General features: G+C 35.7%; 1 protein-coding gene across 1 annotated transcript in view; it reads left to right on the top strand.

Moving 5' to 3' along the window:
* VPS13B (vacuolar protein sorting 13 homolog B (yeast)) overlaps positions 1-18,457 on the top strand; it is a gene marked incomplete at its 5' end in the record, with an annotated part of 117,271 nt that overhangs the window by 46,188 nt on the left and 52,626 nt on the right. The window contains 2 exons of the mRNA XM_009583756.1: positions 8,412-8,608; positions 16,535-16,716. Coding sequence (XP_009582051.1) covers positions 8,412-8,608; positions 16,535-16,716 — 379 coding nt within the window. The remainder of the gene's footprint in view (positions 1-8,411; positions 8,609-16,534; positions 16,717-18,457) is intronic.

The raw sequence follows: 18,457 nt of genomic DNA, 5'->3' as shown, positions 1-18,457 counted from the left end.
TTTGTAACTCTGATTTATGAAACTTTGCAAACCGAAGTCCTTCCTGCTGTACGCTGATCTTGTGGCACGTCTTGTAGGAGTCAGGCTTTATTGTGGTCAGAATAGTCCATATACCGAAAATTACACAGTACTTTATGTATTAATAGACTGATACCCTCAATCCCAGAGGTGACTACATTTCAAGAGCATAGTGCTTGTATTATTAATAAACACTGAAGCTCAGAAAATGAAAAGCCTTAAATAAAATGTGGAAGATTGTTCCTGTATCAGAAAAAGAGAATTAAAGAGTATTGCAAGAAGTAGGTAAGATCCCTAATGTAAGATCTTCTATCTATGTACTTTTGTTTCTCAATACTTGCAACAATAAATTAAAACCCTAATAAATTAAATGAAATACTGTTGCTTTTGCTATTAGAAAAGCAAGTGATCTGCAGATAAACTCTGTCTCAAGATGAATGACACTTAGTAGAAAAAAAATGGGTTTGACACTTAACAGTACATACATTTTCCTGTTTAAAAAGTCCTGCAGAAATCTTCTCAGTTATAGCATAGTGCTATTCTGTGCTTTCTTAACAAAAGCTGTTAAGTGTGTTTAGAGTAATTTTTCCATAATGAAAAAAGCCAGTATCTGTGACAGATTACATTACTACACACCTGCATTCGCTCTGAACCTGCTAGCCTGATAAATTGATAAGATAAGTTGGTCACATGTTGTTTTAAAAAGGCAAAGAACATAGCTCCTAATAAAAGAATGCTACATATTTCTTCTAAAAGGTTAAAAAGCATTTCTCAGGGCTCTTAAATTACCATATTCTGATACCAAGGGAAAATAAAACCTGGGCTTAGAGTCTTGTTTGTACTTAGAGGGCTTTCCGGACAGGAAGGCAGTCTTGATGCAATTCAGTAAGCCACAATACCAGTGGGGCATTACAGGTGAAAAATTTGCAGCTGTACCCCTCACCACAATGTATTACAACTGTACAGTGGAATATTTCCTGTACAGAAATAGGGCTTGGTTAACTTTGTTTCCCAAGAGTAGATCACATTAAAATGTTATAAAATCATGATTTCCTGCATTTGAATACTTGTGGTTTCTCAACTGGTTCCAATATTACAAAGGGTTTTTTATAGCTTCTATTAGTTGAAGATGTATAGAAGCTTTTTTCCAAAGTCAGCTAAAAGGCAGTTATGTATTTTTGAAGAACAATTTCTCTCAGAAGACAGGAGTTTTCTTCCACATCTCTTTATTATAACTCTATTTAATATTTATTTTATAAACTGCAGTACTGATGTAAATTTAAATAAAATGAAATAAATATGCTAATAGGACCATAAATAAATTTGTGAAATGGAGTTGAAAGAGCCGAGGTATATGTTATTACTCAGAAAGCAAAATAGTAATTTTTGTTATTCAGCCAAAGACCTCAGTATGGATAGGGGAAAAAATTAAATTAAGCAGATATTGCATATTCAATTTTAAAGTGAGTATTTATAATTTAAATGTTCTAGCTTTAGGACAAAATTTGTTAAACCAAAATCAAAGAGAAGTAAAACAAATTCTGTGAAAAAATTATGTGGGATAATTTTGAAAAACTTCTCCAGCTGCGGTATCTGATTATTCCTGAGTGTTGAAAATTGAGAGTGCACCATAGTGGAATAACTTTTATTGCCCAAAATATATGGGTACGTAATGCATCAAAATGGTACAGAAAACCATAATAAAAATACAAAGGAGATTGAGCTGGGGGGACAGCAAATACTTTGCGCAGCTAGAATGTTTTTAATCCTAGTACTGCTGCTAATCCTAATACTACTAATAGCAAGCTAAATTTTTACCTCACTGTAAACCACCACATCTTTTTTTCTTATTTGGATCTTCATGAAAAGGGAAAATCGGTGGTCTGTAGCTCTGCCAGGGGAGGCTGTTTTCCACACTGCTATGATACAATCTTAACCCTGAGGAAGGCTAAAAAAATGTTATCCGATGGGCAGTTCAGTTTGTACCACGATTTCACAATGTCAATCACATAAGATAAACAGGAATGTGAACATTGAAGCATCCTACAGTTGTCCAAGATGTCATTCCACTGGTCAAATTGGATTGTGTGTGGTGTGAACAGGCATATTACGGAGGTTTTATTCTATTCAATATTAATTTTCTTTTGAGCATATTTTCTACATAATACATTTTTCTGCAGGGTTTTTTTGCTATTTTTATATAAATAATACTTCAAAATCAAATTTAAAAGTAATGTTCTTGGTAGTTATTGTTTTTTTTTTCCCTAATAAAAATCTGGATAAAGCTTTTTATTTCCTACTACTGCAGCTTCTGTTCACCTAGTGGGAGAATTGTATTTTTAAGGCTGTTGGCCCTAAAACAGTAAAATATCCTAATAACAAAATAGCTTTATTACAGAGCACTCGACTTATTCATGCTCAGGAAGCTGGAGTTAAAATCTCAGCATGGGTTGGCGTCTGACACAAAGTGCTAGTTTGTATTGTATTCTGCCTCTCCTTCACTTAGGTGGCCCTGCTTGGAGAAGATAAAACACACACACGCTTCCTGTCTTCTGTGTGCGTTTTCTTGTACAGTAGTTGTTTCTGGAACAAGAATAACTTCATTTCCAAGAGGAAGCGCCCACCATCTGAGGGACTGAGATTCAAGAAATGAACGTTTATTCTGTAGAAGCTTATTTTCTAGCAAAAACGTGAATCAAAAGGAAGCATTGCTGAAAGCAACATTAAGCACATTCTTCAGTAATCCAGCTGTTAATATCTTTCTTTCTTTCTCAGCTGGACAAGATATAAGAGATCTGCATGTGTATAGCTAAAGATCCATTTTTTATATTAAGTTCAAAAATTATATGCTCCAGTATTTAAATAATAATACAATAATACTTTTATATACCCTTCATTCAGCAACCTCAAAGCAGTAGGCAGGTGGCTGTAGCTTTTTCCTAGAGACAAAAAAGATGTCTGTGAAAAAGGTGGGATTAGCTAAGAAATTGAGATATTTTAATTGTTTCTGTCCTAAATGGCAATGATGTCTCTGTCTGAGACCTGTTAGCATTATGACAATATGTATAGTGAATAATAGGTCTGATCATTTATGGTAACGTGACAGCTTGTGGAAGTGCACTGGTGTTGGCCCTCTGCTCAGGTGGAGAGCTCAGTACAGAACCCAGAACCATACCTAGTGATAAGTGATGTGCACCCAAGGCTTTTCAAGTCCAAAATAGCAAAGTAGACTAAAGCTGGGAGGATAACATCAGGTCACAGGAAAATCTAGAAGCATATTGTGATCATGAAAGCCTTTAAAAAGCACATATGGATCAACAGTCATTTCTCTCCCATTGTGTCTTATTATTACACATAACTTTAAGTGGGAATAAGGAGTATCCATGTGGTCAATAGGATGTACAACACATGGATGAAAATACTAATGAGCAACATAGTGTTAACAGATTCTGTAGCATTTCTCGACCCCTAGTTTCCAAATAGGAATTAAATGATTCTGGTACAGATAATGTGTGACACGATATATGATGAATAAGAAAAAACATGATCTGTCACATTGTAGTGCATTAGTGGGAATACTTCATGTTGGTTATTAATACTGTCTTGCTGATAGGTTAACAAGCGTGCAGGAAATTACTTGAAGGATGCAGGTTCTTAAAAGGGTTTTCGGGTTTCTTTTGTTTGGGGTTTTTCTTTTTTGGGGAAGTGTATGTGATGGAGGTTTCAGCTCTGCTGAAATTGAGACAGGCTCTGTTTGTAGAAAGTTGATGTATGTTCACAGAGGTGATTCTCGTAATGTCTATGTTAGTGTAATATATATGAAGATTTTTTTCTTAAGATAGAGGGAAATGAGAGATTCACAGAGAGCAAGAATCCACACTCTCCTAATTCAAAAGATTTCTGCTCCCAGGCAACTATTTCAGCTGAGTTGTTTCTCTGTGTCCTGTACTCGCAGGGGGCGGGACTGGAACTGTCACTCGGCGGCAACTGCTTTCCGTCCTATCAGAATTTTTTAATACACCATTCTTCATCAGAACAGTGCCATGCAGTTTTCAGATCTCCCATGTCTGCAGTCCACAGCAGTAAAGAGAAAAAGGAGGAACCTTCAAATTCTCTGTTTTGTTTTAAATGTATTTTTCTTATTAACAGTTTTTGTTATAAGTACTTAGAGTTTAGGCTGTTTTCATGTAGCTTTTCACTACTGCTTCTGATCTCTGTTGTTAATGCTGCTGAAAAAAAAGCATTTGACTGCTGTTTTGCTCTCTATTGCGATAATCATCCTTCTAAATAAGTGTTTGTGCCATAGTACATGGTTTTCTTGCAAAACGGAACTTGGAGATTCTTGGTTAAATGAGCCCACAGTTAAATAATAGTTTTATGCACACGTAAGTGACAGGGGCTGTACAGTAATGGTTCTGTTTGCATTTTACAGGTGAATAAAATCATTGCAAATAAAACTTTCTTTGAGCACTAAGAAAGAAGACAAAAAGCTATGGAGAAGTGTCTGTTGAAGAAGCATGCTTGTTGTTTAGCAAAGAAGTTTGTGGTTAGATATGCTTCGTTAGTGTTTAGTTTCATAGAGGCAGCAGTCGCAGTCCCATTTTCTAAGAGGTAACTATTATCTGAATTATAGCTTAGGTTTTATTCAAATATTTTAAGGTAAAAGTACCATATTTAATTCTACATATGGGGAGTTTTTTGTTGCAGCTAATTCACTTATTCCCACTGCCTATGACTCAGTTCTGGCATTATAGCCCATTTCCAGGCTTTCACAACTATTATTTTTGGCAGCTAATATCGCCCAGAGCTACCATCTTTCCTTAAACTTATCCAGATCAGGCATTAGTAATAAACTCCCTAGAACAAATAAAGCTAGATATGTAGGAATCAAAGATTCTAAGTGAACGAAGTCTTTTGCAAGCTTCAAACTAGAAAGCTTGAGTCCAGCGGTCATTCCTGTACCTTTCCAAATTCTTCATAATTCGCTTAAGAGGTTACCATGAAGTTCCTAAAAAGCAAATACACTATGTTAGGTTATACCAGAGCCTGAAGACGAGTTATTTAATTCTTTATGGCATAATAATTGTTTTGACCATTTTACTTGCCATCTTTTCCTCAAGATATCTTTCAATATTACCACCACCTACTGAGTGGGTGGAAATACTGACATACCTACTTTTTTTTTTTTTTTTAAACAATATATATTAAATCTATTTTGATTATTTTTCAAGTTTTGATCTGCCTTTATTTTCAATCTTTATTTTCAATCTCCCTATATTACTTTCCTCTAGCCTTACTGATAGTTTTACAGTTTCTGTATTGTAGTGCCACTTATAAAATTCCTTTATTGTGCTTTTTAACTTGTTCTTCCAGCTTGTTAATCTTAATGGGAATAGAATTCATCACCTTGCTTAGCCTCTTTTAAAATGCCCACTACTTGCAGTTTTGATCCAATTTTGTGAGATTCTCATTAGGGAGATTTGCATATTAAAAAAGAAGTTTTGTTGTGAGATGTAATCTAAAAGAAATAAATATCCTAAATAATAGGATAGCTTTACAAGATTTTTGTTGCACACGTGTTACTCAACAATATTGACAAGAAAAGATAACTTAGGTGTTGAAAGGCAATAGGAAGCACAAGACCAAACCAAGTATTCAAATATATTGAATCAGACTTCTAAAAAATCTCACTGTATTTTAAGGACTGAGATTTTAAAATATGCGGAAATAAATACTGCTGTATGTAGAAGTACCTGTGCAACCATGGAAGGCTACAACCTTTTGTCAGAAATTATACAGATCCTTTTGAAACGATATAATTCCAAGACCTTATGCTATACAAAATATGCCCAGTATTGCAATATTTTAAATAAATCAAATGTTTTATCACCAATGGAGACTGTGGAGGTTTAGAAAAGAAGTATGTGAGTGTGAATGACTCCACAATGTCGTATGAAAGGTAGTGGATGATGGAAATTGCTGTTTATGTGTTCATAGTTAACATAGGGGAATTCCTTGGGTGTATCCATAATTGAAGGGCAGGAACATTGCTGTGGTATTGTAATTTTGAGTGTTTGTCCACAGGCATTAAAGGTTAAAATAATTCAACACTGAGAAGTTTTGAAGAAATCTAAAACTCTATAGTGACACTAAGAGTAAAAAGAATAAATATAGTGTGACTTTGAAATATAGCTACAAACACAATAATGTAATATTTCATATTGCTGTTGTTGTGCACAGCACCATTGTAGAGTTAGCAACACAGAACCAAGAAAGATGTTTTCTGGGTCATCAAGCCCAGCCTTCTCCCATCGGGGCAGTGTTGGTTACTGTCTCCATCTTATTAACAAATCAAGCTTTTAAAAGCAGCTGTCATAAGCACCAACGCTGTCCTCGAACCTCCCTCTCTTTTGCTATTCGGTTTCTAGCTTTACACGCAACTCAGTTTTGACCCATGTTTCTGTAGACCTTTTCCTCTGTTAACTGTTTCTCTCCTGAGGTGTCTAGGTAGAGCAATCATGTTCCTTTTGTTTTCGTTCATTTGGTCATCAACTCTGCACAGATCCCAGTGTGAGCTGATACAGTTTTAACACAAATAATTGGAAATGTGTGCCGTATTCTAGATGAGGCCCCACTGGTGTTTTATATAAGTCAATTAATATTTGTCCCTCGCTTTTGGAAATACCTCACCTGATGTCTCCCAGGATGGCATTTGCTTTTTCTAGGCATCATCATACTGCCTTATAATTTTCCAGCTGATATTTACATATCTTCACGATTTCCAATTGAATATGCAGCTTATAAACAAATGTGTTGCTATCTTTATGTATATGACATGCTTTTTGATGTTAAATCAATCCCTTTTTCTCGGACTCTAGTCTTTGAAATTATATTGCTATCCTACTCTGTTATATACGTTACTGGCATCAGAGTTTTGCTGGCAGTTACCAGATTTTTTTTATTTCCCCTCCATCCTGACCTAAAAAAATTTTAGTGACTGTGGTTGGTTTTTTCAATCTTCAGGTATCATTGTGACTTGACAGATGCAGTAAAAATCTGTGTTTCAGGCTCTGTGGTTCCACATGTTAATTCTTCCAGAATTCTTTGGTGATTATTTATGTTCCCTTGCCCTCCCGAGCTTGAACCACTGAGCTCCCTGAATGTTCCTTCTTAACCTTCATTCCTGTAAATTAATCAGCTTGCTGTTGCCTCCATGTGCATTATAGTCTTTACTGAGTAACAAGGAAGAATACTTATAGAGCTTTTTCTAGCTGTGCCTAGATATACTTGCATCTCTACCACATTCTTACTTTTTTCCTGGTTATTTATATGTGTGTGTCTACACACAGACACACAGGGATAAAAAAGGTAATAACACATACATACGCATTTTTTTACTATTTGCTTTATGTCAGCTTGACTTTTAGTATTTCTTGAGCATGTACAAATGCCCCATAACTGTGGTTTTCTGTATCTTAATTCTAAAATCTTCATATCTTTCTGAGTTTGCGTTTGTTTTAGATTCATATTCTCATTCACTTCCATGCTATTACCAAAAAAGAAAATCACACTCCTTTAAAATCTATGCTTTTATTATTTATTATTATTATTTGTTATTTTATTATTTATTATTATTACTTGTTTTCTATTTTCTTCAGAAATGTTTCTAATAACATTCTCTCCAGTTCAGTGATGCATCCAGGGATAATCTAGTGGGTTATTTACAGACTTCAAATTAAGGATGTGATTGAACTGAAGCCACTATGTATTTATCGGGTTTAGGTTTTCAGAAGCACGCAGTTGTCTAAATAGCATATTCCGTGAAAGAAAAGATCACGTGATTACAAGTACTTCATTATTTGTCCCAGGATTTTTATTCATATGTTGGCCCACCACAAGACATCACATTGCCTATCATCATTTTTACTCTGCATCTTTGATCATTTTAATATGACAATAAATGGGTAATTAATAAATTGATATTTTGTTATGTAATAAAATTAAAAGAGCTAGCTCAAGCAAAAAAAAATTTAATGATGATTAGAATGTCCTTGATAGCATGATGTTATGACATCTGATGGATTTTTTGGCTGCATAATACAAATAATGATTAGTTGAATTGTCTTTGTTATTCTTGGGTACTGTGGAACAAGTAGCTATTTCTGTACCTAGTAAGAGAAAGTTTGAAGTGTTGTACTGCAATGAAGTTCTAAAAACATTTTAATTTAAGTCAAAACAGCACAGAATTTGAGTAACGGTTACAATTCTGATTTTCTATACGACAGCTTACCTTTATTTAGTTTAGTTAGTTTTGCACTTTTAGCATGGACAGTAAATCCCATTATATTTGGAATCAAGCATAAAGTAATTATGCCTTCTCCCTTTTATCACAGATTCCTTGCAGCTTGGAGTACTGGGATGAGCTTCAGAAATCATTTGTTGCATTCCGGGAATTCAGTCTATCAGAAAGCAAAGTCTGTGAACTACAGCTGCCCAGTATCAACCTTGTGAATGATCAGAAAGAGCTCATAGCCTCCGATCTTTGGAGGATTGTCCTGAACAGCAGTCAGAATGTGGCTGATGACCAAAGGTAATTTTAAAGGAGGAGGGAAAAACAGAAATCTAATGCTACACTCCTGAGAGATCTTTTTCAAGAGACTTAGGAAATAAGATACTGTTTTCATATGCGGTAAGAGTAGCTGGTCTTAAATGAGCTTCTTAAATGAGACTGTAGTTCACCTTCACGCAAGGGCATGGAGTGTGCACAAAAAGAGCTCTCTTTTAGATTTATAGGCAGCCTGGCAGCATCATATTCATCAATTTTCTGAACACAGGGATTACTGAAAAGTGAAGACAAACAGGCCGTATCCTGAAACCTCTTAGCTGCACATGGCAGTAAAATTAGCTAATTAACAAAAGAAGGCTGAGGCGCAATCCATTGTATAACATAGTAGTAAACATTCTTCTTCCATGCAACACCCCCATACATCACCTTTATTCTGTCCTCAGTGCAAGTCAATGACTAAAGTAAGCCAAGTGTCTATTTTAAATATATTAAACAAAAATGTAGTACTTCAAGAGCATTACATTGTTATTCACACAGCTTGCTTACTATGCTAACGGTAAAAAAATTTAATCGGTGTTTTCAAACACTGGGGATCCATTTTTCATTATGTTTACAGCTGGAAACAATGTACAGTGACAGTTATTCACTCTATTTGCATTTATTCAGTTCGGGTTAATATGTAGAGTAAGAAGAAATGAGTACAAGTTCTCTCCACAAACAGCAGTGGAATTGCTTTCAAAGACCTTCGTAACATTTTATAGCTAGAGCGGAAAACCCAGAATGACCCTGATGGATCATTGGTATTTGCTGATTGTAGCTGCCTGTGTGTGAACACATGCTTGAATGAGTGCATAGCATTCACATATATGTTATGTGAAGCTACAGAATTCAGAGAAATCAGGAAATACGAACATGGCTAACAAAATCAATGAAGAAAATTAAACATCTGGGTTTCATTAATAGTATCAGGTTGGAAATGATTTCTTGATGTTAATTGTGAAAGAATGCATTTTCATCATTGAGAAGTTAAGTGTTTTAGACAAGGTTAATTCCTCTGAATGTGGGACCTTGGCAAAATTGCCTTCCTGGTCAGCTTAACACCACAGAAATGTGAACTCGGTGGGAACTGAAAATGAAGTAGTGAAATTTAGTAGATTTTTTTCATCAAGGCATTTGGCACTGTAATCATGTTTATTGTTTTCTGCTCAAATAGGGTTCATCACTATATACAATGTTTCTTTCAGGGAGCTCTGATAAGCTAATGAGTTGTAATCGTTCAGAAAGAGGCTAGGGTTAAAATTAAATACAAATAAGTAAAAAAAAAAAAAAACAACCAATTTGGACTGTGATTAACATCAGAAACATTTTACAGTACAACATGAATTCACCTGCCTACGTGGTCTAAATTCATGAGTTTTCAGCTGGGAGGCTGCAGGCCTGCTCCACAATAGTGACAATCCTCAGTGGTATCAGCGTGTCAAGTTATAAAGGGGTAGAAATATCCTAATGGTCTTGAGGTATCAGAAGACTCCAAGGAAGACAATTGCTCTGTCCACAGCAACGATATTAGAAGCACTATGTCCTCCAGATTGTGTGTGTATACATAAAGCTAAAGCAGAAACTACAATTGAAAGAACAGGAATTAAACTGAAGCATTAGCAGTTCACTGAATAGGGATAGCGGGAAAGGAAAGAAGGCAGCAAAAAACATGTGCCATGTTACTGAAGCATTTGAAGGTCAATAAGCAGAAGAGAAAGAGGGAAGTCAAGGGAAGGTGTTATGAACTGCCAGCTCCTTAGGCACCTGCATAGAGACTGCAGAGTTACTAGTCCTGATACTTTTGGTGGCCTGAGGAATTTGTAATAGTTTTAAGAGGTGTAGTTTACACCTACATGAACTAACAGTAGACTGGAAAGTTAAAGATTCGTGTAGGCCAGGGTGAACTCCATCCAGAAGCCAGAAACCTGAGGGATACATGAGGAAAACCTCTGATTTCAATCAGAGAAGAGAAAAGATTATATTCCCTGCCTCAGCCACAGTTTCAGATAGAAATTCAAACTGATCTGTCTTCATACTTGCTTCAAACAAGGCTGCACTACAAGCTTTCTTAAGGATGACTGCAGGAGGGACTGGTGTCAAAGAAGTAGTCCTGACCAGCCTGGAGTGATCCTTCTCAGAGAAACTTAACAGGTCAGAAAAAGAGCAGCTGTTCCTCAGAGATGAGGCTTGACCTGTGGTGTTTGAGGCACACTATGTCTTTCTTGGAGACAGAGCAAATCATGCCAGTCACATGTCACTACCTGGAGGTTTTGAGACAGTTCACAAGCACTGAAATACATATAGTTACAGCTACAGAACAAGTTTAAGGTAACAGTTAAGCCCTAAAGGAAGACGTTCTGTTGAAGGGAAGCCTTGTTTGGGAGATGGTGACAGATACTGTGGACCTGCAGAGAAGGCCAACCTTTCTAGACCCCTAGTAGCATAGGAAGTCCATGTTGGGAGTAACTTTGCTGAAACTGTGGCTCTATCTTCATCGAACAAACATATTGCTACCAGTATGGGTATTTTCTTGTGACCAAGCACCCTAAAATGTATTCTGGATTATACTTGACCAAAAAATTCCAAACTTTTTTGGTTTTGAGAGAGAGACTGCCCCATGTCACGGTAAATGTCAATGTTAGGCTTGTTCCTAAAGCAAGTGTTTAACATGAGACCTTAGACTTGTGAGAAGAGCCACAAGGAGCTGTGCTTAAAACCAGTGCCAAGTGTTAGACTAGGGAACTTCAAGGCTGAAGGTATGTGCAAATGAGAGCGAGAAGTGAAGACTATATAAAAGTTGAATCTCGGTTTTCCTGGAGACTCATGATGATTTGACATTAAAACATGTTGTGTGATTTATTAGCAAATTTAATTCACTATTAATTGTAAAGTATAAAAATGCTTAGTCTTGTTGAAGTTTATTTTCTTAGTTTTATCTTATATTTTGGGTCAGACTCTAACAGCTGCCATATGCATGCAGCTGCTGCTCAATGATAATATTTTTTCCTTCAAATTCTGCAGTTTGTTTTTTTTTTTTGTGGTAACCTCTATGATATGCTAATTATTAATACCAGAGAGCTGATCCCTTGTGTTTTAAGTACTTTATTACTGATTCCGAACATCAGTTATGAAGTATAAAACTTATGTGGCTCATGTGACAGGAAAACAACGTTTGTGAGAAGATGTCTATCTAGCTGATATGTTGAGCAGTAGCTGGCAGGCTGAAGTATATTAACCAATAATGAATATGGGAATATGCAAAGATGTCATGATCCAAATCCTGTGGTATGCAAGCTCTTTCTGAGATTGATCAGGAAGTAATTAGAAGTATAAAAATCAAGGAGCTATCTGGTTAAGGACGTAGTATATATGTGGATGTTGTTTATTTTTAAGAATTTTGTAGGCGATTCATTATTCAATGAATGAATAAGGTTTTGAATAAACATTTTTGGATGTTTATTCAATGAATGAACAAATCTGAAGTCCTAAGTGAAATAATTTAGCATCCCCTTGGGGATTTGGTATAGTGTCTATGGAAGGAATCATATATGGCATAAATGACTGTTTATGGAAGACCTTAAAATAGGGGATTAAAAAGGAAATTATCATAGAATAAATTATTTTTATAGGTTGCATTTTCATGTTGCAGAACTAGCAAATTATAATCAAAATTACTTTTATTTAAAGCTCTGTTTGGGTGGTGAGACATTAAAGCCCCTCCCTGGTTTGGTTCGGAGGAGTTTATGATTCTCTGTTTAAATGGGTTACGTTACAAGATGTTTTTTATATTTGTGCATCTCCTGTGTAATGTAAACAGTATTTTTATAATTACTGACATACTAATGTGAAATAGTAATTGAAAATACCTTAAGATACAAACCATGAAACAAGTACAAAAACATTTAAATAAGCCTTAAATTGCTACTTTTTAAAAATTAAAGTGAGGAATCATGATCGTATTTCTTGCTAATTGTTTTAGCTTTTATTCAAAGTAGATCATGTACTGGATTTTGACCTCTAACAATTTGGGTTCAGACCAGTATTTGAGTCATAAATTAAATGAGTTAAGTGGTCTCTTTCTTCTTCCCAGTGGATATTTTCCCATGTTGCGGTTTCATCACAAATGGCAGTTTTGGTTTAAATATTCCACTCTTAAAATAACAAGAATAATGCAGGTCACTGTTAAGTCTTTGTTCCCAGTTGCCATATATTTAACTTGAACTGTTTTGCATGATGTGAAACTATCATACTTTATAATATAAAATGACTTCAAATGTAAGTATTTTCCATTTTAACAATTCTGATATTTCACAGGATTAAAAAAAAAAAGGAAGAAATTTCTGGTATTAAAGTCAGGTCAGTTATATTTAGAATTTCCTCTGGTTTTGCTACACCCACCACTCAGCATGTTCTGCCAAACACAAAGCAGTAGAAACAGTAGAAAAGTTATTCCTTTTCTCCCCAGCTGAAAGGTTGTGGACAGTCCACACTGCATTTTGTAGCTCCAAAGCAGCCAAGAGAATGTGGGATTGTTTTATATTGTATTAATTTGATGCACAAATTTTGATTTCACAATCAGATCTACCTCTATGATATTAATGCTCCTACTATTGTTCACCAGGACTTAATAGAAAGCTTCCTGGGTTTTCAGCTAACACTGCTTTATTTTCTGTTTGTGCATAGCATGTGATGAAGGACTGTGTCATTGATTTCTGTGCTCTATGCAAGGTAAAAGGAGAAAGTAGCAGTGCTAAAGGTCTGACAGAAGTCTACGTAGGCAAAAAATTTAAATGGGATTTAATTTAAAATCGGAGGGTCATGGTAGTGATTGTAAGGACTACAGTCCCCCTTTAAAAACTCTTCACTCGATATTATGATCCGTTATTACAGTTCTTTTTTAAGGCAATACTACAGTAATTTGGATGCTGCTCTTAGTATATTTTGCACTGTAACTAGTTTATACTGTTACTGTATTTTTATTTTCATAACAACATGGGGGCTAGAGTTCTGGGTATGGTTTCTGGCTGAGTAAAAATCAAATGGACCCCTTCACAGATAAAACAGTAACACTTGAACAAAGTCTGGTCAGGCAGGAAAACAGTGATGAAAGAATCCTTGTTGCATTTCTTTTCAGATGATTTCTAGAAGGTGATCTTCTCTCTATAGAGCGACTTTCCCTTCTAAAATGTGGGTTAGCCCACTGCTCCTTGCAGTCCTCCACTGCCAGCGCTTGTCCCTCCTTACCACAGGAGAGGATGCAAGGCCAGTTCTGTCCCAGGGAGCAACACTGTCCCACCTCATTGGCTGTTTCTCTCTGGTTAGTTTTTTAAGCATGTGGTTGGACTCTGAAGTTTGTTAGGGAATCGTTTCCATGGTGGGCCTTTTTGGTTTCTCAGGTGACTTTCCATGAGGAAACAAAAAGCAGTTTGGAATCATTTTGTTACCAACATTTTGAGTTCTAGAATATTACCTCTGCTTGGTCTGCTGCTTGTGGGGCAGAAAAATCAGAGCAAAGTAGGGCTAAATGCTTTAAATTATTTCCCTGGTGTGAAGCTCCTGCCACATTTCCTCCTGCATCGAGCATGGTCATGTTGCCATGTAATCATTGTGGTTAGGAATGAGAAATGACAAAATGCTTGCTAAATAAAAAGCAGGTGTATAAAATGTGACTAAATAAGAGTTTGGAGGGGTTTGTTTGTTTTTTATTTTATGAAAATATCCATCTCCAAAAAAACATATCCAAGGAAATAAAAATGCTGAGTCACTGATAGGTGACTCAGGGAATAGGTTTCCGAGGAAAAGAAATTTATAATTTCAGAATAAAGCTCAACTTTCAGAAATAAATGTCCTTCCTTTTTACTGCAGTTAGTGTTATAGCTGTTTGTGCAAATTGTTTGTGCAATTAATTCAGAATGTCAAAGTGTAATAATTTTTTTTTAAAGTTAACATTTAGTGGTTAACATTTGTTTGCACTCCTCTACCCTTTTTCTATTTTCATTCTTTATGTCCCTCAACTTCTGTTTCTAATCAAAATGCAATGAGCAAAAATGCTTAAAATGTTGACAGTTACTCAGAGAACTAACCAGTTTCACAGATTCAAAATTATTTAATGGTCTAAATCAGCATATGAATTTTGGTGGCTTTTGGATTTGCTTCCATGCTTTGTTCCAACAATCTAAGGAATATCCACGGCAGAGCAAGTAAGAGCATCCCATTTCTCTGACTCTAGTCCACTCCCATAGATGTTTTATCATGTGAACACAAAGAATAATTTTATTTCCAAAAAGGCCAGTTCTCAAAAGGCCTACAAGACCATTTTTGAAATGTAAACAGGCAATTGAAGAGATAAAGCAGCACAGGAAAGCAGCTAAAAATCTGATTAAGTGATCTTTCATCCTTCACCGACCTAATCCATTCTTGATATCCTGTCTTGATTCTTTGATAATTAGCTAATTTTAGTTGGGTTTTACTGCTACACAAGTCTTTTGATTTATGTCCACAAATCTAAGGTTGGATTTAAGCTCCATGATTAAATACCATACTAGCTAGTTACCGTAACACAAAATAATACTGACAAATTTACCTGTCCATGGAATTCTATGCATTTGCAGCTGAACATTTTGAGTACCTACTATATTTGTGCATAATTTTGCAGTAACACTGCAGATATACTTAATAGGCAATGTTCAGTGCTTTATCTTCATTTGGCATTTAATCAAAGGGACATGCTACATCTGTATAATAGCTGGCCTAATTGAGCTGTCCTTGGCAGAACAGAGCGATCCTATGGGTCGTCTTCATATTTGGTGAAATGAATATGAGTATCATCATGTGTGATGATAGAGATTACAGGCAATTGCAATGGAAAATTTGGTCCTAAAAGCATAAGACATTGGCTTTGAAAGCCAATGTTCAAATTTAAACTTGTGTTTGAATTTAAAATATCTTTAAAATGTCAATGGAAATCTATTCATGGTGCTTTGTAAAAGCTAATTACTTTCTGACAAAAATAGTAAGTTGACTTTAGTTAATCCCTTGTTAAATTTTATTTTAAATGTAAAAGCAGTATTGGGCTGAGGATGTGGACTTAGTTTTCCTGACTCAAGTCTATGCTTTTAAACTAAAACTCTTTAGTGCCAATCTGCAAAGGGAGTGAGAATAAGGAACATTATGGATAGATTTGGCTTAAATTAGAAAGTTTATTTGTAGTTCAGTGGTGTCTTAGCAACCTATAGGATTGTGATGTAGTGTTAGTTTATCTCAAGAGACTGAAAGATAATGCTTGGAAATTCATGGCGTCAGGAGCACGGCTAAGAAAAAAAAATCAGTGGGGTGGCATTTTAAACGTATAGTTAATATGTTGTAATAGGTGCTAGTAAAAGACCCCAGGCTGAACTTAAAACACTCAGAGATTCTTTTTGAATGATGATTGTAGAATGAGAAGGGCAAAGGAAAAAAAGCTTACAGGGACAGGGTTTATGCGTAGAAATAGTTTGATGTTTGTGAGTAGGTTTTCTTAAAATGAAATTTAAAAAATCATTCTCTTGACCAGATTAACTTTCAGTTCATTGTTGTAGCTTTAATAATGGTAATGCACTCTGTTCAGCTATTTCAACAATTAAAGATACCTGGTATATTTTGGTTTTATTTTCTGTAAATATGCTTCACTTCTGTGGTTCAAGTGTTTCAGTTTGTAAGTTGAAAGTGCAGTGTGATAAAAGCATTGTTGGATTGCAATCTTGTCTGCTGTGTTCTGCTTGGGAAGAAGTACATACACTAACATTAGAAGTTAAAAGAAAACGATGACATTGGCTGTGTCAGAAAACCAACATGGCACATGGTCAAGTCTTACTGTAAAGTGATAAAATCCTGGAGATGCTGTACTACCACTTTGTTATCTACCTTCCACAGCTCAGAAAGTGAATCTGGCTCACAAAGTGCGTGCGATCAGCTTGTAACCCCCACGGCATTAGCAGCCTGTACCAGGGTTGACTCCTGTTTTACTCCTTGGTTTGTGCCATCACTAAGTGTGTTGATCCAATTTACTTATTTGGAAGTCCACCTCTGCCATCATCTTGATCAACTAGGTACAGGTACGTACTCCTTTATGTAGAATAATAAAAGCATATAGTTCATACATGCTGCTTAATCACTGTTTTGCTGTCTGTAGTTCCCATTTCCTCATTCAAACAGGCATTCTTGAAATAAATTATCACCAACAGCCACCGGTGGTACAGACTTCAGGGTAAAACTGGTGACTTCTGTGCATTGAGAAAGTACATACAGTAGGCAGTGGGGCTGGCTGATCAGCCCCCTTCCTCCCTCCGGAACGGGTAACTGTAGAAGGCGTCCGGTTTTCGTGGTCTGATTAGTGACAGCAGGTGCCACTTCAGTTTTGAGCCATCTTAGTGAATGAATTTGATCTTTTAAATTTTCCAGCATATTAACAGTGCTATTAAAATATCTGAAGATTTTGCAACCCCCTTAGTAAGAATTCCTTGGAAGAGCTCTGGGAACTGCAGATTTAACTGTTATTTCAATTATGATAACTTTTGGAGCTACATCTGGTTTTGTTCAGTGCTCTCTGTCATTGCATTAATGGCAAATACATTCCAAAAGATCTTTAGATTATTGTCTGATTTTCAAATGTCAGGAGTGTTTTCCATGGAAGATGAGCAAGTATCTTAGATAATTTTTCTTTGTGAGTAGTTTTTGTGCTTCTACAAGTATTATAATATATTCATTATCAAATCATACCAAGACTGACACTCAATATGTAACAAATAATTTCTTGTCTATCAGCTACCTCTATCAGTACATAATCTTCCTCACTATTACACTCCAATTCCAGATGCTCAATCTTTAAAATTACACGTACTGGAAAAAGCAAAAATCAGATTAAAATCAAACCCAACTGTTTCATTTTTCAACAGTGACTGAGTTTATGCTGATGCTGCTGTTGTTCTTGTTATAGCACCTAAAGGCCTTAAGTTTTGGGGCTCCATTGTGCTATATTATACGCGAAGGAAGCATAAAACTTATTGTATCCATTATGCTTTTGTAGAATAATAGGGCTTGATCCTGGAAAGTGATGAGTGTTTTGGTTCCAAATCTGTAGAGCACTTGAGCATATGCTAATTTTAAGCATGTGACTAGTTCCAGCAACATAAATAATAACATCAATGGAAATACTTGCATGCTTAATGTTACACAAGTGGTGTACGTGCCTTGCAGTGTCTGCTGTCACAGTGCTCAGCACTTTGCAGGACTGCGACTTAAGTGAAGGCGATAAAATCTTTTTTATGATATATTTCTCATGCTTTAGTCTCGGAATACTGTTTTGTTTAATTTCTAGTGTTATGGGGTAATATGTCGCATCTCAGTGGGTTTGTGGTCTTGAACTCTCTGTAATTGCAGTAAAGACAATTTTCATTGTGGAGCCTGTTAGCCTGCACAGTCACATGTCAGCAAATATTATATTGCTAATTTTTATTGTATTCGTCATGTGCTGTGTGTGGAATATCATATACATCTACTATAGCAGAAATTCTCACAGAAATATGGTCTCTGCTCCAAATAAGTGGCAATCTGAAGTATTGTGCAGAGTGTAGATAAAGCAGTTTGGCTGGCTAGTCTATTTACCATGAAAAGATTTTGGTTTGCAGATACTTTTTGTTTGCAGCTGCTATTAATTACAGTTCTATTCTACATCTAATAAACAGTGTGAACAGGATTAATTTCAGATTTCAGAAATGTCGACTCTTTCATGAATTTTACGTGTTTTCATCATACGTACAAGCAGTTAAAACACAATTTACAAAAACATACAGAATG

The sequence above is a fragment of the Fulmarus glacialis genome, unplaced genomic scaffold (genome assembly GCF_000690835.1).
Source record: "Fulmarus glacialis isolate BGI_N327 unplaced genomic scaffold, ASM69083v1 scaffold15928, whole genome shotgun sequence".
Taxonomy (NCBI): domain Eukaryota; kingdom Metazoa; phylum Chordata; class Aves; order Procellariiformes; family Procellariidae; genus Fulmarus; species Fulmarus glacialis.
This window is presented reverse-complemented; position numbering and strand designations above follow the sequence as displayed.